This window comes from Dysidea avara, chromosome 2 (genome assembly GCF_963678975.1).
Source record: "Dysidea avara chromosome 2, odDysAvar1.4, whole genome shotgun sequence".
NCBI lineage: Eukaryota > Metazoa > Porifera > Demospongiae > Dictyoceratida > Dysideidae > Dysidea > Dysidea avara.
The window spans coordinates 18327190-18352195 of NC_089273.1; the positions used below are offsets into that span (position 1 = coordinate 18327190).

The 25006-nt window shown below is 38.6% G+C and overlaps 1 protein-coding gene across 5 annotated transcripts in view; it reads right to left on the reverse strand.

Annotated features, from left to right (window-relative positions):
• LOC136246744 (uncharacterized) overlaps positions 1 to 25006 on the reverse strand; it is a 59076-nt gene that overhangs the window by 13931 nt on the left and 20139 nt on the right. For 3 of the 5 annotated variants that reach the window (XM_066038301.1, XM_066038302.1, XM_066038305.1), the window contains 2 exons: positions 18326 to 18505; positions 8863 to 8940 (listed from right to left, as the gene is read on the reverse strand). In XM_066038301.1, coding sequence (XP_065894373.1) covers positions 8863 to 8940; positions 18326 to 18450 — 203 coding nt within the window. In that variant the 5' untranslated portion in view covers positions 18451 to 18505. Of the gene's footprint in view, positions 1 to 8862; positions 8941 to 18325; positions 18506 to 19884; positions 20014 to 20655; positions 20680 to 25006 lie in introns of those variants that run through there. The other 2 variants (XM_066038304.1, XM_066038303.1) reach the window with 2 other exon arrangements.

Sequence of the window (25006 nt, forward strand, 5' to 3'; positions counted from 1 at the left end):
GCAAAGCCTGAATGCCCCGTGTTACAGCTAATATGTAGCACTTACTAGGCTGATAGCCTGTACATGGGGATCAATCACCCAGGCCAATACAAGTGCAGCCACTGGATATATTATAGATGCATACTAAAAATTTTTGATTATGGGTCAGCAACTAGTACGCTCTGGTTACGTTTGGTTATGATAAACGGACATATCCTAGAGATATCAAGGAGAATTTAGGTTACGCTAGTTTATTATTTTAATCAGTGCTATTAAATCATTTTTGGAAAAAGGACGGAGTTCACTAAAGGCCTAGACAGGTAAGCTTGCTTGCAGAGTGGTTACTCTGTGCAGAGTGGTAGCTTTGTGATGGTGGCGTGTCTGTATTTGAAAACATGCAGAAATGATTGATGAAAAAACTATAGCACTAGTTTTCACCTTAGCCCAACATTTTTCAACTCGTTTAGGATGGCGAGGATAACAAAACACTCTCCGTCTGAGTGGTTTTCATGGCAAAATCCAAGTCATGTATCCTAATCATGTAAGTATTAATTATTAATCGATCCCCACAATCCATTTCAGCCTCAATGTCTATATAATCACTGCCCAGTTGTAGCCCGGTCTACATTTTGTATGTAGTCCGGTTAGCTGGGCTACATACGAAATGTATCCCGGGCGGCTCCTTTAATCTGAGGTGTGAAAGTGTTACACATGTAGGTTCCATTGAATGTTATACCAATGTAAAAAACAAGTGATATACATTGTAAGCAAATATAGCAATGTTCTCAACCAACATTTTTTCACACGTACCCCTGATGGAAACTTAATTGGAACAATTAGGGTAAGCAACAATGACAAAACTCAATCATTATAAGCAAGAGTTAATAACATAGAGAGGAGAGTGTCTAACGCCGTATAGTCCTGTAACAGATGATTGCACAGAAGTTAAACGGCTTCTTTTCCGCGTAACGACAGACTGGCTAGTATATTTTCGCATTTAACCACAAAGGCTATCCCAGACACAAGGGCGTGCGTTCAACTCGATGTTAAAGTTCACCACGAAGAGCATCGCTCTGTTGCGTAAAGAAGTGTTGCTGTTAACCTCGAAGATAACTCTGGGGGAGAGCATCTGAGAAACCAATAAACACTGAACCAAAGGCGGAGTATCGCTTCGAATTTTCACTGCGTCGCCATGTTACCCTATCTTTGAGCATTCTTCAATTGAAGGAGCACTGTTCCCTGTACATACAGCTCAGTCTTTAGTTCAGTCTTCGAATATTCTCGAGGATTCATCACGGTGCGGCTAAACTAATTGCGGTAAGGAAACGAACAAATACTAGAAGCCTGTACGTTACACGGAAAGGAAGCCGTTTAACTTCTGCGCAATCATCTATTACAGGCCTATACAGCGTTAGACACTCTCCTCTCTTATTATTAACTCTTGTTATAAGGCTATGAAAAGTTCTTTTTTTTTTGCAGAAAGAATTGTGCAATCACCATACAAAGATTTATAATATTTATAAAGATGCGATGACTTTATATAACTATAATTCCATGTACTGCTATGTCAAATGTAGTGTACCACATCAAAAAGTTGCAAAAAAAATTTTTTTTTAAACCTAGTCACCTGGTCGATTTTTAAGACCAGAAACATATAATTAACATTGTACGGCCTAAGTACTGCATGACATGAAAAATAGCAACCTTGAGGCCCTCGATGTCAGCCACACATTTTAATAATGAGCTCTGATACATTACTGGCCTTAACATGCAACAAGCTTTACGTAAACTGACACTAAAAGTAATTTTGCATACTGTTTTATAGCATTGTTGTTCAACATCTGATGGTCATTCAAATCTGCAAGTAGATAGAGAAAGAGCTGGTCTACAGTGATTGTTTGCTTTAACATAGTTCTCTAAATGTATTCATAATTGAATTTTAAAAATATCATTCAAACCAGGTGACCACCACCTTAACACATCATACAGAATCATTTGTACTCTCTTCTCCACTAATATTAACTCTTGATTGCACACAAACCTCCTGATATATTGCACTTTACGTGAGAGGATCAAAGTGCTGCTGCATACTGTATTTTCCATACAACTACTAAATAGCTACACAACTGTAGTGTATGAATCATACAGTACAGTTGTGTGTGGATAATTGGGCAAATACAGTACAGTTATGTAGTACGGTTATGTAAGGAATGTTACAAAAACAAATCTCACTCAGACAGCACAATTGATCACCAGCATGATATTGCAAATCACTAAAACTACCAGTTGGTTCTACAACTAGAAGTACATTACATGAACAATTACCAATAGTATGATCACTGAAAATTGAAGAGGTTTAGGCATGCACCAAGCAAGAAGACCACAAAGTACAATAAAACACTTAAAGTTCTGCCTATGCTTGTGTGTACAAAAATACAGCACTCGGGAGAGTCTCAAGGTTAATAAAACACTCAGCCTTGCCTCGTGCTGTATTACCCTCTCAACACGTCCACTCATGCTGCATTGTCTGTACACACATGCGGCGGTGCTTTAACCATAATGCTGTATTAGATGATTTTTGCTCGACATCATGTCATAATGCATATGTTTTTGTGTAATGTAATTGCATTCCAATGATAATTATATGATGAAAAAGTATTGTTGCTTCATTGCAGACACAGAGTCAATTGCTTTTATTCTAAATAACATGCTATTGCAAATTTCACCATAAAATTGCTGGAGCTCAATGAAGCTCAACATGCTGCACAGTACGAAATGATTTCTACGCTGATTACCATGTCTGAACTATATAAATCCAGTGCTAAATTTCACGGCTTACTAGAACTATACAACTAAATTTGTTGCAGATGAGTAAAGTATTGTTGGCATATATGCAGATCAGCGAGTGCATGTAGCAGTAATATGAATGTACATGAAAAACTTCTTGTCTTCTTATTTGTGACACTCTCAAATTTGGTGAAACGGCTGATGGAAGAGTCTTTATCCGGACAGCAGGTTTATGAATACAAAATTACAGAAGTGCTCATTTATACTTAAGCACATACTTAAACAGATACATAGCATAGCATCCACCATATCAACACAATTGAGATCGGGACAGGCGCACATGTGATACAGATGCCTTGCATTATGTGGGACATGGTATGGTTTACAACATGTCAATATGCATGAAATGCACAGCTTGTTTATAGAACTATCAACTACCGTATAGCGGGTTATTTTCGAAACAGAAATTTTCGCACAAGAAACAAAATCTGAATTTCGAAAGATTTTAATTTCGAAGAGTGCATATTTCGAAGTCCGGATGGATTTCAAATAAACGGAAATTCGTGTCGCAAATTATGAAGGTGCGTAAATGTTTGCCGAAAACTGACTTACTGATGGAATAATCCCCATTCCTGTGCACTGGAGAGAAGACTGAGGGAGTCTCGGGTGGAGTGAATTCACTGGTACGATCAGGCTCGATCATAGCTAGCTATCCTACCATAGATTCTAGAGCAGACGGCATCAATTCCCATTCTGGATCACCTGTTTTCTGGTTATTGGTACAGTAATGATACAGTTTACCCATTATCATCAGCAATACTGAGCTAGAACTCGAGGAATACACGAACGAATCGCCGAAAGTTGTACGATTGCTTTCACTTGTGGGAATTTATTTTCGAAAACAACCGGATGTGGGAATTTATTTTCGAAGAGAAGGGCCTCTTCGAAATATCCGAAAATAAAAACCTTTCGAAAATTACCAGCTATACGGTAGTTATGACAAAATTTTACACCAAGGTTAGTAACTTTTAATGCAATAGCACCTAAATTTATTGCAGGGTGGTAAATTATATTGCCAAGGTGACAAAACCTGCAAATTTAACAAGAATGGTTTTACAGATACAATACAGTGGAACCTCTCTATTATGGACATTTTGGGACCCAGAAGTTTTGGCCACTTTTTGATCCTATATCATGATGTAATATAGAGGTTTTCCTCTTTCAGAGGTAAAAAATGTATTAACCAGACCTGTTGGGACCAAAATTTTTGTCCTTATTATGGAAGTGTTTTCTATCGTGTCCTTAATTAGAGGAGTTTGTTAAGAGAGGTTCCACTGTACATAAATTGTACTGCCAAACTGAAGCCTGCTATTGGTGAAGTAGCTACAGTACTGTACTAGTGTAGTGACCAACTTTGCACAAAATACTGCTACAGTGTAATTACTGGATCTTGTCATACGTCAGGTACTGCATTTCCTTGTCACATTCAAACAAGCACCTGTCTCGACCATAAGCCGGGAGCACATTTGGGAAATAAACACCTGGTTTCAAATTAGGGCTGGGACAAACAGTTCAAACATTCGATTATTTGTTCGATTCCTCGCTATTTGTATATACAGTACTATCATACTGTATGATACCGGAACCACTATTTGAACATTCAACTTATGTTGGTAACCTGTTTAACTTACCCAAAGCATTCCCCAGCAATAGAGCGGTAATAGTGTCAATTTGCTACCAACATCAGAGTCAATTCGTTTATCACATGCATTCTTTTTACCACTCAAAAGAATTTTGAGTAGTGCTGCATTGCTCTTTAGGGAAGCCCCTGCAGATATACAGTAACAACATTCTCTGTAAAGGTTCTCTATACAGGTGTATGTTTACTTACTATTACAAAAATGGTGCAGGCCAGATCAAAAATGCTGGGAAGGAAATAAAAGCCTGGGATAAAAAACATTGCCATTCCCCTCAAAAATTACCGCTGCAGACAGGTGCTATGGCAACATGCAGCTGTAATCTCAAAGTAACACTGTTATTGTGAGCCAGTATGTTGATTACATGCCAAAGGGTACCACCCATAAACCCACAAACCAATATCAGACGAAGTTCTATGGACTTCGTCTGATATTGGTTTGACGAGACAGCACAATGTATCTTCGTCTGATACATTGTGCTGTCTTGTACCCATAATTGTTTTGATCGATCATATTTCAGCCAGGGAAGGAGATATCGAGCTCTAAGCAACAGGCATGGGTACAAGACAGCACAATAAATGATTTGTAATGCATGGTGGAAATTTTTTCAAGATAACGCTTGTTTGCAATGGTTTTTGTTACGTTATACCCATACCTGTTGGCTACTGGTCAATATCTTCTTCACAAGTGAAATATGATCGATCAAAACAAATTCTCCATAGGCGCCTGTACATTAATACCCAAAATAGCGCGGCCACCTTGTGCTCGTGATGTCATTGTGGATAAAGTCCATTATTGGCTATGCATCGTGAAGTAAAATTACACAATCAAGCATTGTTCTAGGTGTTAAGGCTTGTTTAGCAGCTAGGATAGCAGCCCATTGTACTGAGAAGGTTTGTAAGGGTGCTGGGACACTCTGGTATGGATATAAAATCTGTCTTTTAGAATACTAAGAGATGTCAATGTTGAATTAGTTCAACACTTCTTCAGATGCATGGTGATGCGTGACAAACCTCCTCTGAACCAATATGAGACAGCCTGGTAATTATCTCTTACTGCATGTTCATAGTGCTAGTCTGCACTATAGCTGAAGGTTGATTGGTAACAACACTGAGTTATACACATTTTGAATGGCAAATGAACAGGGCTATATATACAAAGTGTTCACAGCCGGAGGTGTCAATATCCATAGAAATCAAAGGACTTGCAGCAGTGTACAGTTCATATTCGAAGGACATTTTTATCTTACAAGTCTGATAGCATTATACATTAATACTAATTATCAGCTACAGTAAACGGGGAAACTTTCGTTGGGAAAATTTTTTTGCATTTAAAACAAACCGCAAAAAGTGTCTCGACTAAATCAAAGTAACCACCATCCGATTACCTAAATTTGTAAGTGGCACTTGTCTCCTTTTGTCACTGACCCCTTAGTTTCTCAGCAAACCGACATTTTTGCCACTCTATTTTGCTGGGGAAACCTCTGCACTAGTCTTGCGCTGCCTTCCCAATCAGTACTGAAAAGTAATTAACATGCATGTACAGGTATCATTGTACGTCTATCTACCTGTTTCACTATAAATTATGGCAAATCAATTAATACAAAGCTATAGTTCAACTACTGTCATACTTTTTGCAAATATTCTAATAAATTGGACCTTAATATAAGAGGAAGAAGAGTGGGTGTAGCTTGATAATGCAGGGGATTCCCTAAAGAGCAGTAGAGTGGCACAGCACCACTCTACTTTACTCAAAATTCCTTTGATGTAGTAATAGGAATGTATTATAATTAACAAATTGACTTTGATGTTGTTAGCAAATTGATAGTTTCACCGCTCTACTTTATTTTGCTGGGGAAAGCTCTGTAATGGTGTCTCCAACATTACATGAGCTAGATAATATCTGGATTATTAAGGTTACGGTATAGTCACGGGCAATCATTCAAAATTTCGAATGCCTATCGATACTTTTTGAGAAGCCCATAAAACCAGTCTAGCAGCATGAAAAGTTTTAAATGCAGGTGAAGCCCTTCATATTTAACGTTTTTATGTAGCTACAGTGTAGTTTGAGGCAGGTGGACCACAGGACCTAGATATTTTAGTTGTTTAGTCACTTGTGTTGAAATTGTAAGGATTCAACAATCTGTTAGTCTGGTTTTTTGCTCTATTGTAAACTACACACCCAAAAACAGTCATTGTTCTGTAGTAAAAACAAACAAACACAATTAGGTGTATTGCTAACACAACACAGTTGTTGAAATTATTTATCCCTGCTTGGTTTAAAGCAGGTTTTGTAATTTGCTCCGCCCACGCATTTAAAACTATTCCGCAACCTTAAAAGCTGCATCCAGCCCTGTCCGTGAGTAACATATCCCATTCGTGAATTACATTAGATTTTATTATATCTACACTAATTCCATTGCTGGACTCCCTGTTTTCAAGTGTTCATGTTAGCATATTGCATCATGCACTCAATAACAAAATAGGCAGCTGGGTTACCAGCTCATATTGCATCATTTCTAATGTGCTTATCTTGCTTACAATATTTGTGGTGTTGCCAAGTGTGATGTTACAGATTGTTTTGACTACATGAGCAAAAGACATGTGACTGCATGTCTAGTTTGTGGTTGACTATTTAGTTGTTTGGACTCCTATTGCACAAACAGTAATGAAATGGGTTGGCCTGCACTCTTGTTGACACTTAATTTAGTAGTGATGGAAGCAATTGGCATTCTGTAAGTGGATGGGGTTAAATAATTACTTTTGAATTGTTAGAGTTCTTAAATGACTGCATAGGTGCTTCATTGTTTACAAAATTCTCAAAGTATACATATTCTAAGTATTTTTTTCCAAGGAATTCAGTACATAAAGCAGTAAGCAAAAAGGGGTGGCTGTGCATCCTCTAGATTTATTAAACCACCAAATATTTATCCTTTGCTATATGCAGTGTGCATTATTTCTATTTAATGCCCATTGACATTTTTCAAATCACCAATTCTTAATTTGACAATGTACTATACTACAATATGTGGTATCAACTACAATTGAAGGTGTCAGTGGCAAAAGGGGACAAGTGCTATAAACCAGAAAGGAAGTAGTTCACAGAGTCTGAGGAGATCGAGTTGCCACACCTGTATTTCAGACCACCAAAAAGAAACCACCTCAGAGCAAAGTTTACTTGTGTGGAGATTTCACTTACACGCACACACACTATTCAGAAAACAATTTCAGTAAACCAGGCGCACGACTACAGCCCAAAGGTCGGCTGTGGGCATGCACCTACTTTAAAATTCAAAATGGCACATGTCACCTTTCCCCCTGATTTTTTGCATGAATTTTTATACGGATAATTATTATCCACGTATTATTCAAAACACAAAATATCTACCTGTTGTCAAATTAACTGCTAATGTGCATACGTTGAAATCGATATGTGCACAGGTTAGCCATCATAGTGTAAACCTTTAGTGGTTTGAAAGGAATCTCAGTGACAGCTACATAGTTGTAAAGCAAAGCCAACCATTGGTAACAAGCATGAAATCCAGATTCATAAAAAAATCATCATGCTAGACAACCTGTTACTTAGCTAAAAATCATTGTGTGAAATGGGTAGTCTACCTATCACAGTTCAAGCTTTTTGTGGTTGCAAGTAAATCAGAGTAACAGATATGGAGTAATAACACAAAAACCAAACATGTTTTAAAATGGACAATACAAGTAGCAGTCAAGATACTCTAATAGAGCAGTTCATCCTAATACAACATTCATGGAGAAATCCATTAATTATTCAAGTTGATGTTCTGCCACTTCTACTACAGTCAACACTATCCTTTGCGATAAGTAATAGAGATTCAATATTTTAAAGCATGATGTAAGAGATACACAATTTCTGGTAACATAGAAGGCCAGCACCATCGTTTTTCAGTTGTTACAATACCTGTACAGTCCACTAGGGAAGCTGCTCCCAGCATACACACAAACCATTAGCTTTCGTATTTCAAATTGATAGTAAGTGCCACAGAGTAAAGCTTACTTGTAACAGAGTCTACAAAGTGCTCACACTGGATGCTTTTCATGCCACACAACTACAGGTGCACGGATAGACAGGAAAACACAACCCTTCTCGATCACTACTACCATACTGTATGATATTTAAAAGTCAATCATATAAAAGGTGGCATACGGTACTCTATTTTTCCCTATAGTGTGGTTCTTATACAGTGTGCAGTCTTGGCCAGATGATCAACTATGTACAGTATGTACCATTTAGCATGGCACTGCTGGTATACCACACTATGTGTCACACCCCTGAACCAGCTGTCTTTTGCTTCATGACATACTATGTGTGTCTTAACACACCCCAACACATACACACACTACCACATAAGGTACATGCTTACTTTCTGATGGCTTCAATGCATACTCGGCATGAACGTCGACCACAACAAGACAGCTGAGGAGGTTGTCTCAATAACAGTCTAATAAAAATTGCATGTAAATTAGCATTGCAAAGTGACAATGTGCTCCACAAAGCAAACACACCAGTAATTTATTACAACATGTAAGAACAGTGATGGTAAATGTTTAACTTGAAGGCCATTAACAAAGTAAACAATTGAATTATTATAGTCACACTTCCACTTAATACAGCCTATATATACTAACTATAGTTTTTACTGTACTTCTTATGTACTTTTTTGTGCACCATACCCCTTTTGAGGTCTGCATGACAATAATAATAATCTTACTTACAACCTCTCTATAACTTGTCAGAGTGCTTCTGGACAGGGAAAAAAACAATTCTCAAAGCTCAAATCATGCAGTGGTTTCATGCTATTGTTGCACTGGAAACGAAGTGTGCATGTGTAAAACTGCCCTGTAAATACCAGTCTTTTGAAAATGAACCTATGGATACTAGTGTTGAAACGATTATTCGGTTATTTGACTACTCGGTTGGCATGACACTATTCAATTCGTTAACACACTATTCGAATAGCCGTTAGCATTTTGTACACTGTATTCAGATGGAAAATCCAGCGTTGAAACTTAAGATTGTGAATGAAGTGATGTATCTATGCTATAAAAATTCTATTTTAGAAAAGATAGAAATAGCTGTTAGGCTTTACCTTGCTCCCTAGCAAAAGGTTTTAGTACTTGTTCAATAGAAGTATAAGCATTAAAGAATAATCGAATATTCGGTCATTTTGTTCACAACTATTAAAATAGTAAAAATTGCTATTTGTTTCAGCACTAATGGATAGCCTTGAGTGATCAACAGATTATAAGAACCTGGCAACTGCCACACTATCTCCCTGATCATGAACAGAACAAAATGTTGATATGAACACAACTGAAGATCTACTCTGGAAGCCTTATTCAATGAGTCCTGCTATGAAATTTGCAAGGTCAGCAGGTCCTCAAATGCCTCTCCTTCTTAAATGTACCCATCACCACTACCAGAGAATTTGGTCTCCAGCAAAAAAAAGGTGGGGTGATTCAGGTCCACCTCCACTGTGCCAAAGACTCCACAGATTACTTGGAAAATGCATTGGAAGAGCATTCAGTCTGAGCAGATGGCCCTGTCCAGAGCTCACCACAGCTGTATCCCCAATACCAGCTAATCAGCTGGCTCAAAACACTGTGTGTGTACTCCCCTACTTACTGCTCTTTGGCTTGAGAGAGAGAGGGGCATCTGAATAGATAAGAAAGGTCTTGTAGTCCTGGTTTTCACAAACTAGAAAAGTTAGTGTAGTTGGAGGGCTCCACCTATATTGGGCTTCAGACTGTCTGGGGCTAATTTGCTTGATCTTGTCTGTAAGCAAAGCAAGGTAATAGATCAGTCAGAACTCTAGTCCCTGTGTTGGTATCATCACCGATTTCTTAGAATCAATATGATAAATTGCAAGCAACTCCAGATGCTGTCGGTGACTGACTACATGCTGCTGATATAAAAGCCACTTTCTCTACAACAACAGACTGATGGACTGGTACAGCAAAGTAAGCATCTTTCAAGTTCACCTAGAATAGCCAATCTTCCTACCTCAACACACTCTCCACTTTTAAAGTGAGGTGTGTCCACCCACCAATTCAGGAATTTCAGATTTGTCACTAGCCTCAATCTCTCATTCTTCTTGGAAACTAGGAGCAGAGCTGAGAAGTCCGCATGTGCATGTGCGTCTTCCTGAATCTGAGCAAATAGGAAACTAGGGCTCAAACGAATAGCCGATTATTCGTATTAATATTCGTTGGCATAGTATTAGAATAATAAAATTAACCCCCAAATATTCGCACGTGATCGTTATACAATGGCACATGATTAGCTGTAAGCAATTAAGGAAGCGGAGATCATGCTATTGAATGGAAAGAATGGTGGTGAAGAAGCGAACAGTAGAAATAGCATTAGGCAGCCACTAATTGGTGAAGATGTACTAATGCTGTGGCAGATCGCCGTAAGCACAAGACTTCATATGGATTCATGGCTTACTCCAGATACTTCTACTTTGTTATAAACACTTTCCATCACAATATCGCAGCAGTAATCCTTTCAGAAAGGGCACTATGCTACCCTTTTCTTCTCAGTAAGTTATTCATACGAAGCCACAAACTTGTTTGTGGTTCTTTATAGGCTTCTTGGTAGTGGCCACCTTAATTACTGGATTGCATTCATAGCAATGAAACCTTACACCGAATATTCGGACAATAGTTGAGTAAATATTCGAATACAGAAAACTACTATTCGTTTGAGCCTTGTAGGAAACATGCATGGCTGGCCTCAGTTGCTGGATCAAAGGGATCTGAAAGCCTTTATTGCCTTTTGTTTACAGGTGTTAATAAGTTGGCCAGCCTGCCAGCATTGAAGGCATCTTTATTAGTGGTGACACAACCAATCCCACTCAGAGGAGGTTGGACACGATTTAAGCACCCCTAAAACAAATTATGCGAAACTCATTTTATTGAAGAGGTTTATACATCGATCTCAGTTTAATTCAGTAAAGTATCATTGTTCTGATTATAGAATACGTACGCGTCAATTCTGGAGAAGTTCTACACACCAAACTGTAACGTATTAATTTCACTCCAATCACCTAGTGCTTTTACAAAACAAAGTACAATAGCAGACAAAAAAAGTTCCCGTTGTGTTTCCGTAGAAAAGTTGCGTTTCCACCTTGAAGCTTACCATCCGAATATCTAATCAACCCAAGTCAACCCCATCGTTTTTCAAATTGTATTGTGACTATTGAGGGTCATGTGAAATACCAAATAAAACAATGCAATTAAGGGTAATATATTTATGCGGTGCTTAGAGTGCATCCAACTTTCTCTGAATCTCATTATTAACTACATAACACTTGATGCAAACATACATAATAGAGCTACATAATTGAGATTAGCAACACACACACACTCTGAATTTCTCCCCTCATGCGGCAACCTCTAGTATAGACAGTCTTAGGTTACTTTCTATGAGCATTAAGTACTTCACAAAAATCTTTAAATGTTGTACAAGTACAAATTTTCAAAGTACGTAATTTTCATGGATCAACACATTTCAGAATTACTGTGATTATATTTTTGAGGATCACTCGTGTTTCACTGAGGTTATCTATTAGAAAGCATAGAGATAACACTAATAATAGCAAATTTTGAGGATGAAAATATTGCTACGTAAAAGCCAAGCAATCGCAAAAATTGCAATTGCATCACTACAAAAATTGTACGTATACAGTATCTGGTAAGCTTGTTTGCTACACTTTAAACATCATCAAAATGGGAATTAATTATGTTTCATGGACTGTTTGCCCTCTATTAGTGACCAGTAGGTTGAAAAATAAATAAGAATGTAAATCACTTCAGCTGCAACTGACAGTTTTATTAGAGTACTATTATGATTAAAGTACCTGCCTGGTAAAGGCAGAGCCTGTATACCAGAAGGCTTTACAGCACAACTATCTTAACCTTTATAGGTGCAGGAGCTGAACTCCTACTGAAATGAAGTGAGGGAGCTCCATTTCCCACCCATTTGCTACTATACATATTACTGCTTGCAAAATATTTAGCCATATTAGCACTCTTTTAAGAGATCATGTAATTTACATTCATTTTTGAGTTCGCCAAAACATTGACACAAAACTGATGACACCATGCAATTTTTTTTGTCTCATTTGTCTCTCTGTCGTATAGAGGAATTTGTAAAGACAAACAATGTCACAGTGTCCCCAAAGTATCAGTTTACAGGATGTTCGTCATTTGATTTGTTCAATGTTATTTGGCATTCTCATCTCAATTATGTGAAATACTATACTACTCCATTACTCATCAGCTGCCATGCAGGATCTTTCAATAACACAGCACAAATTTCATAGTCTGGCAGTGTCCGTCCCCCTATGCATGGAGAGGAAGAGTTTGGTCATTGTAGGGGGCCTACTTTATTCCACGAACTGAGCTGGAAACAGCTTTTAAACAATAATCCAGGAATTATCCATTTCTTGCAACACTGGAGACACCACTATCGAGCTACAACTGCTGGTACTGCTCTTACTTACAAGTTCACGTGCACTAATTAATTAGAATAGACTTATGATACATGTGTACTAGCAGTGATAAAGTGTAATAGAGGCTATTGTTGTAGCATAGATGTTTACCTTTGCTGCTTTAGCACTAGTGTTAGGGCTGTAGAGATGAGCCAGTACTTGAGATGAGGCAGTACTTATTCTTAGTAGGTAGCTAGGTGGCACTGCTAGGCAAGAAGCAAATAAACTGGCTCATCACTACAGCCCCTAATGCTAGTGTTAAGTACTGAAGCAACAAAGGAAAACATCTACGCTGCCTCTATCACATTTTATCAATGTGAGTACAGTGTATTGTAAGTGTATTCTAATAAATCAGTGCATGTGCTAGTGTCATATGACTTGTAAGGAAGAGCAGTACCAGCAGTTGTAGCTCAATGGTGGTGTCTCCAGTGTTGCAAGAGATGGATAATGCCTGGATTATTGTTTAAAAGCTGTTTCCAGCTCAGTCCACAAGTCCAGTCTGTGGAATAAAGTAGGCCATTGTAGGGCTATAGAGTTCAATGGAATATAATTTAAAATACCATTACAACATAGATAATGTATGCGCTCCTAATGGATTGGAAACGCCCGTTAAATTATTTAGTGGCTGTTTGGCTTTATCTGGCTTGTTTGAAGACCAGTTCGAAGGTGTGGACATTTCTTTTACATTGTGTTGTGTACTGAACAAGAACACAGCTTGTCTGTGGACACTGGGAGAAATATTGTTTGCAATAGGTGACAATGGCAGGTATGCACCAGCTAATAATTCAGCAGCAGTACTATTAGCCAACTTCTCGTCACCGCATTTACACAACCAAAGAAATGTAAGATACATTGAAAAAAAAATTTACTCCTTAGCTTGAGCTAAACAATAGCACAAAGTAGTGCCTGTTTTCTGAAGTTTTATCGAAGCAGTGGAAATATACAGCGAAGCAGTGAACATCTAGCTAGCCTACTACACTCTACCTGCTACAAGTGCTGTAAACAGCAGCAAAGAAACAATGCTACACTTTCTGTTTCTTCAGGAAATTTGCACTACCATTTTGAAACACCATATTTCACCTTTGAACCTGAATTGTCTTCTATTGTTTACTGCTCTCCAGCATCCCTACCCAGAGCCTCCAATTAGAATAGATAGTAACTAACCCAGCTGTAAACAACAAACACTAATTTGCTGGTTACAAGAATAGCAAAATCTTCCACCTGTTGAGGCCATAAAGTTTACACACAGCGAAACAATCCATGTGACATACATTATCTATATTACAATAATGGTGACGATTATGGTACTTTAAATAAACAAAGTAATCATACACTACAACAGTACTGTACTAGTAGGGACCACAAAAGTGTGGGCATGGCCCATGAAAAACTTCACTCAAAAACCAGCTTAAATTTCCCTGACGACGTTGAGGCAGTATTGGTTAGGTAAAACTAAGCCCAAACAAGCCTTCAGATCGACCCGAAATGTTTTTAACAAGTTGCTACACAATTTATTAAACGGAATTTTCTACTGACTGATGCCTTCAGACAAGCGAAACTCAATAACGGCTAAGGCTACAAGCTTGATTTTTTCACTGTTCAATGTTGCTTCAGCCAGACATGTGCTTTTTCGCATACCGCAGTACATGCTATGCATTCTTCATGGACTTACTGGTGTCCTCCTTTGTGTCCCATTCATTTCTGCTGACAGCAAAAGGTGTCGATTTGGCGGTAGCACATGACGATCGTAACAAAAAATCATCCGTATTATTCATAGTGGCAACTTTGATTGCAGTGGTGCTATTCAATCAGTTCTTGATTCATAATGCTGTGTAACGTGTTGAACATAGCTGACAACAAAGCACAGTGGATACTTCACTTTTCAGTAAACAAGGAATTTTCAACTAGAGTAGGGATCATAGCACATCAATAAAAAGTACTAAAACAAGCTGGATATTATATCACAATAAAACAACAAGTGTTATATCCCTACTGTGCATTTCCATTATGGTATCTTGAGCACAGTAGGGATATAACATTTCTTATTGCTTTACTGTGAATTAATATCATGCACTAATCCAGTTTATTTCAGTACTTTTTATCAATGAGGTATGGTCCCTACTCTATAGTTGAAAATTCCAATTTTTTTGTATACTTGTGGATTAATACAAAAGGTGCCTAGAACATTATTATACATGTGGTTTGATTGTGGAGTTCTCTGCATACTGTATGCAGAGGGGTGAGCACCAGACATGTTATTTTCCCAGTGGAGCTCGACTTCTACAAGGGGTAGTCACTACCAATAGTCCTGTAAAACCATTTGCCATCAGGATTACGATTTGCTATCGACAAATAATACAACTAAAAAGGGTGCATTAATGCACTTTGACTATGTAGCATAGAAACCTTGTAAATTCTTGTTTTGCTACAAGTTGGCTTTGTGGGGTGCTTGATTTCCCATTTCAAGGACATCTTGATCATGAAGTTGATCACTTGATTCAGTTTTGTCCCTGCCACAAATGGTCCTTCTATTGGTAGTGACTATCCCTTACATCTACTACAACAAATGGGAAAACAAAGGTACAGTATCTAATAAGGTGGCAGTCAAGTGGATAACGGGTGCCCTTGTTATTAGAAACCTTATAACCTATAATCAAGAGTAAATACTGTATGATACAAATTTTGGCGAGACAAAATTTAGGCGATTTTACTCTAGATAGAATTTGGCAGATAATATTTTGGCGAATGCTTGTGTCATACTGCATTCTCTCTATTTAGTTGGCTAAAAATTGGACAAGAATATTTTGGCAAATTGAGGTCATTTCACCAAATTCTCTCCCGCCAAAATTTTGTATCATACGGAAATAGAAGAAAGTGTCTAAATTCAAGCACGAGCCATCAAAAATAACAGCCACAAGTCCTTCTGGATATTATAGTAAATTCATGCTTATAATATAAGTGCTGATTGAGTGAGTTAACACTTTAAGAGGTGGTGACTTTGAGTAGCCCCTTGAAAGTTAGTATGCAAGCCAAAGCATATTAACACCCTTCCTGTAAATTCAAGGGAAGCCTGTGGATTTATATATGGTTCTCATTTAACAGATGTCATACAGAAGTTATGCAGGGGACATGGCAACATCATGTTTACGTGTCATTAACTCGCATACGCGCATGCAGATGCCGTTTTGAGTAGAAACTAGTGAAATACAGTAGTGTTCGAGTATTCTGTAAGTAGACTACTTCCCCAGGCTTTTGATGAAGAAAAAGAGGTATTGAGGTATATATGAGGATAAAATGAAAATTGTGGGATGTGCCAAAGATTTGTACTGCTGCTTAGAGAGTAAGAGTGACATTGCTGGTACTGGTCAGGACAGTGAATCCTCATGCTGAATGGACTAATCGGTCTGTTTCACTATGCTGTAATGTACATCCCTGTAATATACAGGGTTGGAGTTTCACCTCAGCAGTTGCACTAGCAGCAACTATAGTTTGTCACTTATGTCAGCTTGCCTCCTTTGATATATTATTTAGTAATGGTTTACTGCAGCAATGTCTCTTCAAAGGCACCATTTTCTGTGCATTCCACGTTCTTAACTATGCTAGGACCATACTACAAAGGATCTTTACTGTTTCTGTCTGACATGAGAATTTCATGTTACAGTGTATTAGAAGGTGTCCACTGACATTGGTTATATACCTCTACTCCTCAATTCTTCGTCCACTGGGTTATTGTAAAACAAAAGCATCTTTGGTACATCTCACAGTTTTCCTTTTATTCTCATGTCTTCTTTTCTTTGTCTATATATAAGCTAAGGGAAGTACTTAGAATACTCAAATACTACTGTACTTCACTGGAACATTTCTACTAAAATGGCGTCCTCACATGTATGCGAGTTAATGATACATTAATGTGATGCTGCCCTGTGCCACCCCCCCTGAATAACCTCTATACATAACACTGAAGATGAGATGGTCTTAGCAAGAACATAGGTCTATGCCTCACTTGTTATAATCTGTAGAGAAAACAATTTTAATTACAATAGTGGGCGACCTCCTGACAGCCACTTGACCGCGTCCACCTGGATAATTGGTAGCCAGACCCACTCTTCGTGCGGCGCTTATCGATTGATAATTATAAGCACCTAGCTGTGAGAGGGTCTGGTATAGTTCGAATAGTTCTGACACCCTGAGCTTTTTCAGGGTGATAATGAAACACCTGGTTAACTTTCATCACGCCATGTCATATTGTGGACTAGTGGCTTACTGTCATTAGACAATGGTATGCAGCGTTTCGTTTGATGTGTGGAGGTCTCTTATTTGCGAAGAAACCTGGTATCAGGTGTCTTCCAGTAAGACACCCAAGTCGACAGTTGTTTACAACCACAATGTGGCCTACAGTAATGCAATTAGCCTTTTGTGGACAATTAGTATTTCGCACATCAGTAAACACCAAGCGATTGCGAGCAGATTATTACAAATAAATTACACTCAGGTACGCTGTTATCGTGGGTAGCTCAGCGGATTTATAGACCATCGTGGTACAAGCCATTAATTCAGTTTGTGGCCTTCGCCATATTAAAGCACGCTCTGTAAACCATGCAAGACAGCCATGTTGGCACTGGCTATTCCCATTTGCTGCCATTCACACGTATCTATGATGCCTCAACCATACTTTTTATCGACTTTACAAACCTTCAGTTATTCGCGCTTCATGGCTTGCGCGCGAGCTTGCGCGACCTCACATCTTTTGCTCGCTGAAACACCCTAGGTGTTTACAATGGGAACTCTCTATACTAACTCACTGCTTCTACGCCATTGTCTAAAACACTTAGACACTCACAATAGGCGTTGCGCCGAGGTAATTATTGACGTCACCGATGGTTTTAAATCCTCGAAGACACCTATTGCGAGTGTCTATTAAACTATTACATAGAGAAAGGAATTTGCTAACAACCCGCAATGTGGCGCGATGAAAGTTAACCAGGTGTTTCATTATCACCCTGAAAAAGCTCAGGGTGTCAGAACAACTTTACTATTCGAACTATACCAGTCCCTCTCGCAGCTAGGCGCTTATAATTATTAATCAGTAAGCGCCGCGCGAAGAGTGGGTCTGGCTACGCGAGACTAGATAATTGGTACCACATTCTGGTACGCTAGTTATTATTCCCATTTCTGTGGCTTATGGTTTAGAGTGACGCGCTATAAATCTACTCATCAAATGAACGACAAGCCAACACAGTAGCTCAGGTATTAATCTCGCGCAACTGGTAGCCAGCTACTTAGGTACCGCACAGCTAGCTACATACCCAACAGTTATTTCTATAACATTTACCTGCATATAAAACAACGATATTGTTCCACTTCCAATTCCCTGAGTGGTTCTGGATTCTTCCGCACGAATATCCTCTCGAAATTGGCATCGTAACCAGCACGAATAGTCGATCTTCCAGCGGCCATTTACAGTTCTAAAACAGTTACCACAATGTTCCCAGGTACACAGTAACTCGTGAAGCTACAAAAGAAAACAGTTGTTTAATTTTTACTCGATACACAATATCATAGATAATAGAGTATAAGTATCTATGGTATAAGGGATAGGAAACGCAATAACATGACGTTACAAAATACGTATATGCTTGAGCACATAACTGTCTTGTCCTTTCAAGTCACGCGTAACGGAAATCAAAGCGGAAGTCGCTTGCGTTTCCTATTCCTTTTACTCTATTATCTATGACAATATCAAATAACTAGCTACAACACAAACAGTTCGATCACGCGACCAAACGATATCGCACGAAATGCGCCTTGTAAATGTACATTGGTGAAACTTTAAAACTGTTAATAGATGGATCCTAACTTCCCACATGGCTATCAAGCTAATTACAGTAAACGCGAAATTGTTTCAAAGCAAACCGCGAAAGTTTCCCCTCAATAATACAGTACTATGTTTGAGCTTTACCGCGAAACTTTCACCACGAATAGCCTTAACCGCGAAGCTTTCCCCGTTTACAATAACGATAAACTGTCACATACGAGTACATTACTGGACGCGTACATGCATGCCATGAAGGTAGCTTCGGAGATGAGTGCGCCCATCAGTTATACTGCACTCATGTTTGCGATATAGTGTAAAGGATCTATGGATATACCGAGCAATATACTTTTGCAAGGATAGCTACCCCAACTGTAGTCTCTGGGCGCCCGACCCTAAAAAGAGGGTCTGGTGAAACTGTACAAAAAGTTTGAGCTCTGGAATGTTTATTGGATGACGTGTTACGTAAGTGCACTGTTTACGTCACAACATCCATTCAACCAGATCCGCTTACAGCATCATCAAACTAATAGCGCTACTTTATTTATTCAACATTAAAACGAACCCAACAGAATTGTATGACTGTTTTCTCAATGAGTTTAAGCAGCAGAGTCACCGGATGTAATTAACCTTAAGCCGCGAATCTTTTGAAATGTACGCATTACATAATCAATTTGAAATAGAGCGATCTGATTGGAGCTTCCAACATTCCGGCAGCGCCAAACTTTTTGTACACAGTTTCACCAGACCCTCATTTTAGGGTCGGGCGCCGCGAGACTACTCCAACTGCAAACTTTCGGTTCGACCGATTTCGTACGCCATCGTGAGCTAGAACCATCAAGGTATACTTACAGAAAGTAGCAACTTTTGCAGCGTATAGCCAATACAAGTCATTGTAAAAATAAACCAAAACCTTTCGTACTGCATAAATAGTGGTGGCTACAAACACCGAAGAACCATTTCAGAACGTGCCTGCATGCGTGAATATAAATAGGTGCTTAGCTCTGTGTATAAAACCAGAATGCAACTCGCTAGAATGTCACAGGCTTGCTACAAAGCAACAATAAAGAACAACAAACTTTCTATCCATACGAAGAGCTTGACTTTTAAAGGCTGGACCTGCACCAGACTAATCGTCAAGGCGACTCGTACGCGATCAGCAACGAGCGTTGCTCAGCTGCTTTGCAAGCTATCGCACATCAATCGACGCTTTCAACTAAAAGGTGATCACGAGGTATATATGCCAGTATCTACATATATGGAATTGCAGACAAACCCATGAGAAATGTGGTTAACTAAAAAAATTTTTTTTTGCTGATTTGCAAACAATTCGGCCCAAATAGTATTAAAATAATCGAAACCATGCATGAAGCAAAAATTTTCACCCTCGAAATAGAGTCTACTTGGGCTATATGCTATTATAAACATGGGTACGTGGTATAATAGCACACTTGTTTTAGTGTGCAGCAGCTAGCGCGCTTCGGCACTTACGAGCTCCTGATGCCATAAAAGTGGGAATTAACGCAAGAGTACAATATAGCCTGCAGACAACAAGGAAATCGATACAACGCAATCAAGACTTGTGAGCCCACACGAGACTAGGAAATTGATTACATGCATGGATACACGCAACATTCAAGTACCAAAACATACGTCAAAGTTACATTGTAGGATAAGCAGTATATTAGAGGATATGCCACATTATTTTCATGCCGTTTGAAGCTTCATTAATGACGGTTCACTCTCCACGCAAATGCAGTAAAAAGGGTTCATCACTCCAGCCATGCACCCATGGAGTGATGAATAATTGATCCCCGTTTAAATATCAGAACTATAGAAACTTTCCTCACTTTTTGCAGTATTCTTTCTCTCTATAGCTAGCCACACCTTCCTTCATGCGCACATGAGGTTTTGTGGTTATAAAGGTTTGCATAGCTCAACCCTTTAAGCTATCAACCTTTTCTGCTATAATCTTTTTTCCCCGTTATACTGCATGTGAGAATTGCAATCCGTCTTAAAGCAAGTTCCTTATGGCTAGAGACTAGCTAGAACCGTCTCGTTTCTAGTATAATAGTCTTGTGCCGCTCGTGCCCACCCCAATTCTTGGAATTGGGGTGGGCGGGGCGAGTTTGCGCGGTGTAGCTATTTTAATGCAAGTGCAGGATATAACAGAGGTGACTAGACACTTGAGCTGTCATAGTGGGCCTGCATATATGCAAGAGAAAACTGGAGAATATGGAATAATAGAACATGACAGTTTTCCTTTTTTTAAAACATGACAGTACATATTTATTTGTTCTTATACTGGCCAGAAACCAGAACACTTTAAATATTACTTGTTTCTCATCCACAAAAATTTGGATATCCATGCGAGGGAGGTCATTTTTTATTATTCATTATTAAGGAAAATCCTCCAAATTAAGCTGTCTGTTACTATAAATGCCTTTTAAAGACTATTATTTACATTTTACTACTGTTTCTGAGGTGTAAGTGACATTTGCTGTGCTGTGAAATGCCAGCCTTCTTTCCATCAAAATACGTCAATTAGTGATAGCTAACAGTAATAATGAAATTAGAGGCGGTGGGTACAGGCGGGGATGAGAAACAATTAATGAAGTTTGCCTGGCCTTATCCAGGGAGGGGAATTAGCTTATGGGTTATGAGTCAGTCAATGCTGTAGTGGCACAGACAAGATACATCAATCTCATTGTAAACTGCAACCTGAATTATTCATATTCTTGTTGTAAGTGTTCTTAACTTAATTTTAAGGCTAAACCAAGCTAGATTCCCCTTTTCGTCTAGCCTCGTGCCCAGCCGGGCTCGCGCTAATGCGCAAACACCGTCTGGTGACAATGCTCGAGTTTCTTGGGCCCGGAAGTGCGATCCAGCCAAAATATTGGCTGGCCAATCAGAATCGAGGAGTTGCATAATCGTTTTAAAACACTGAAATACCATTCGAAAATGGCTAGGAATACAGTAAATCTCAAAACAGGACATTTACTTAATGCGATTTCTTCATTTATCGTATTAGTAGAGGATAGTGTATCATTTCTGGTGAAACGTCGAGTCATGATTCACAAGGTGAGACTGAAAAAACAACTTGACAACAAACGTCTTGAATAGCCTAGGGGAGTAACTTCTAATAAACGGCTTTAAATAGTCTGCTTTTTCGTCCACTTCCAATACATTCATGCGATTGTGCAACTCCTCGATTCTGATTGGCCAGTCAATATTTTGGCTGGATCGCACTTCCGGGCCCAAGAAACTCGAGCATTGTCACCAGACGGTGTTTGCGCATTAGCGCGAGCCCGGCTGGGCACGAGACTACTTTCGCCTGCACACTTTATTCAAAATATTCACAAAATTTTCATTCTCTTGTATGTTTATTTTATTAGTGTTTGTATTTTACAGTAGGCAAGTTGTAACTAATGTAAATAGTTGGGACTTGTTGCCTGCTGACCCTCAAATTCCCTATTGCATGATATTGTAAAGCAATGCCATATAGTAAGAAACTTTAACAGCAAAAAACTTTGGCAAATAGCTGACAAAAAAATACTTTTGTGAATTGGTTTGGCAGAAAAAAACTTTGGCGAATTAAAGGACAATTTGCCAATGTTTTATACAACCAAAGTTTTCTATCATATTAAGTAAATAAAGAATGACATAAATGGTAAGAGCTGAAGCTAGTTAAGTCTGCATAAGTCAATGGATTATAGAATCACATTACACTGTATCAGTTGTAGTGTCACTCAGTGCAAGGGAGCCACAAGTAATTGGGATTGAGCTCAAGCAATAGTTACTTTCAACATTTCACCTACAGTAACAGTGAAAATGCAGTACAAAATAATGATGAATACAATATTTAGTTATTATAAATGTCCTCTAGATCGGAACATACACATATACGATGTCCGTTACATAGACATGCCCTCAAGTATCAGTATACCCTGTAACTATGTCACTCTGGTAGGAAAAATGGCTGTTTGGAGTTGAATTATCAATCAGCCAATCGATCAGAGGGCTTTTCAGCTTTATATAAATATCAAGTGTAATTGTCTTATACAAACTGGATTCAAACACAGGATTTTGACTACCTCATGGTGCTCTGTTTTTGTTGTCCTACCAGTATAAATCCACTGTACTCCTGGTTAAAGAAGAGAGGCTTAGTTTGTATACACTAGTTTGTTACTAATGGCATTAAATAGCATACTCAACTTTTTAATCCATATCTTTTCTTACAGTGTAGCAACCTTACACACAACATCTGATCTAAGAAGGCTGCAGTTATTTAAAAGCCACTATAGTGATTGGAATAATCTAGTAAATAATGATTGCTGATGAGACTTAAGAGTTGCCATCTTTTTTACTGTTTGAGATATATAACCATGATGGATTAGTGGCTGCACACCACTGGTCATTATTAATCATTTGTTCAAACAAAGAAGACAAGAGCTGCTGTGCAGTGATGAACAGTGGAGCCATCTACAACAACTACAGTTGTTGTTGAATCATCAGTTCTATTGGTGAAACACATGGTCAATGCATGGTTATTGGAAATCATCGATGATAATTTTACACAGCACTGAATTTTAACCTAAGCTCTTATGAAGGAAGTATGAATTAAAACAGCCTTAAAAACTACTCCATATCCTTTTTGTAGTTTTAACTTGAAATGTCATGAAATAACCCCACTCAGTCAGTACGAATGGTCATGATCACGTGAATGGCATTATAGATTGTGAAAACTAGCCAAACTAATCCTACCAGCTGAACGCTTACCGATAGTCTGATCACCAAAAACTGAAGGAGTTTGGGCACTTCAATATGACCACTCCAAGCAAGACTAACATATACCACCAGAAAGTACAATATAACACTTAAAGCACTGCCTAACACTCAGGGGGAAGGGGTCTCAAGGCAAATACAGCACTCAGCTTTGCCTCATGCTGCATTAGCACTTGACACACCCCTCATGCTTTACAGTGTATTTCCATACACATACATGGCAGTGCTATAATATATAAGTCCCTGGAATATTTATATGTGACCATCTCAGTGAAAACCTGCCTAGTTCACACAAGCATATGCAGTGAGAAAATCGAAGTTTAAAAATAATTCGTAAAATTACACATGCTACAAGAAAAAATACGTAAGTTTTTATCAGGCCAGTACTCAATGAAGAAAGACTTAAAATTATACACCATCTTATTCGCCTACTCATGGGGAGTTAGAAAATCTTTCTGTAGCCTCAATGGTTTGCATGTCACATGCGTTTGTTTACAATGCGGTAGACGTAAACAAAGTCGTTGCCATTTCTTCAACAAAACCGCCTTCATACGACTATGCGCAAGTGACTGCAGGGCTAAAACTATACCTTGGTTGATCTGCCAATCCATGGTGAACATTGTAAGCCAAATCCCAACATTGTAGACTAATCCAAATGGAAGTTATGGCTTCGAATGTAAGTTCCTGTAGTTTATTTTTAGTATAGTCACTGTACAAATCGATTTCCTTGTTCTTCCTACTTTCTAGCACTGTAATTCCAAAGGTACTCACTACAGAAGGCTGAAACTTTGGTGAACCATTCCTTGGACAATGCAGATAATGTTGAGAAATTAAAAAAAAATTTGGAGGTTGTGCGAACTAGACAGGTTTTCGCTGAGATGGTCACATATAAAGGTGTTTGTGGCATATAGCTGCTACATGGAGAATATCAAGTTCAGCACCACCTCTCTAATACTTGTATACATATTAAAATGAATCATTGTTTAACAATAGCGTTTTAGCACAATTCAAGGATCTCACTAGTAGTGGCTATCATTCCACTGGTAAGAATTTACCTTCACAGACACTGTCAGTAAACACAGCAGATACATGCAATGGTGTAGGTGGATCCATCTCAACTTCAGATCCGTCAGATGACTCGTCATCAGATGACTCATCATCTTCAAAGTCCTCATCACAGGAGTACCTTGGTATATCTTCATCTTCATCTAGTACACCAAGCCCTCAATGAATCCCAGCATGCTTAAATCCATTAATCACTATTTGTGGGTTGTCCTGTAGGTGCTTGATCAGGTCCATAAACCAGTGTGCTCTCTACACATTTCATTCTTGCTGAAGAGATGTCCACAGGATCATCATCATCGCCATTGATAAATTTCTCGGAAAGTTCACCAGAATACCATTCGCTAAACTTAG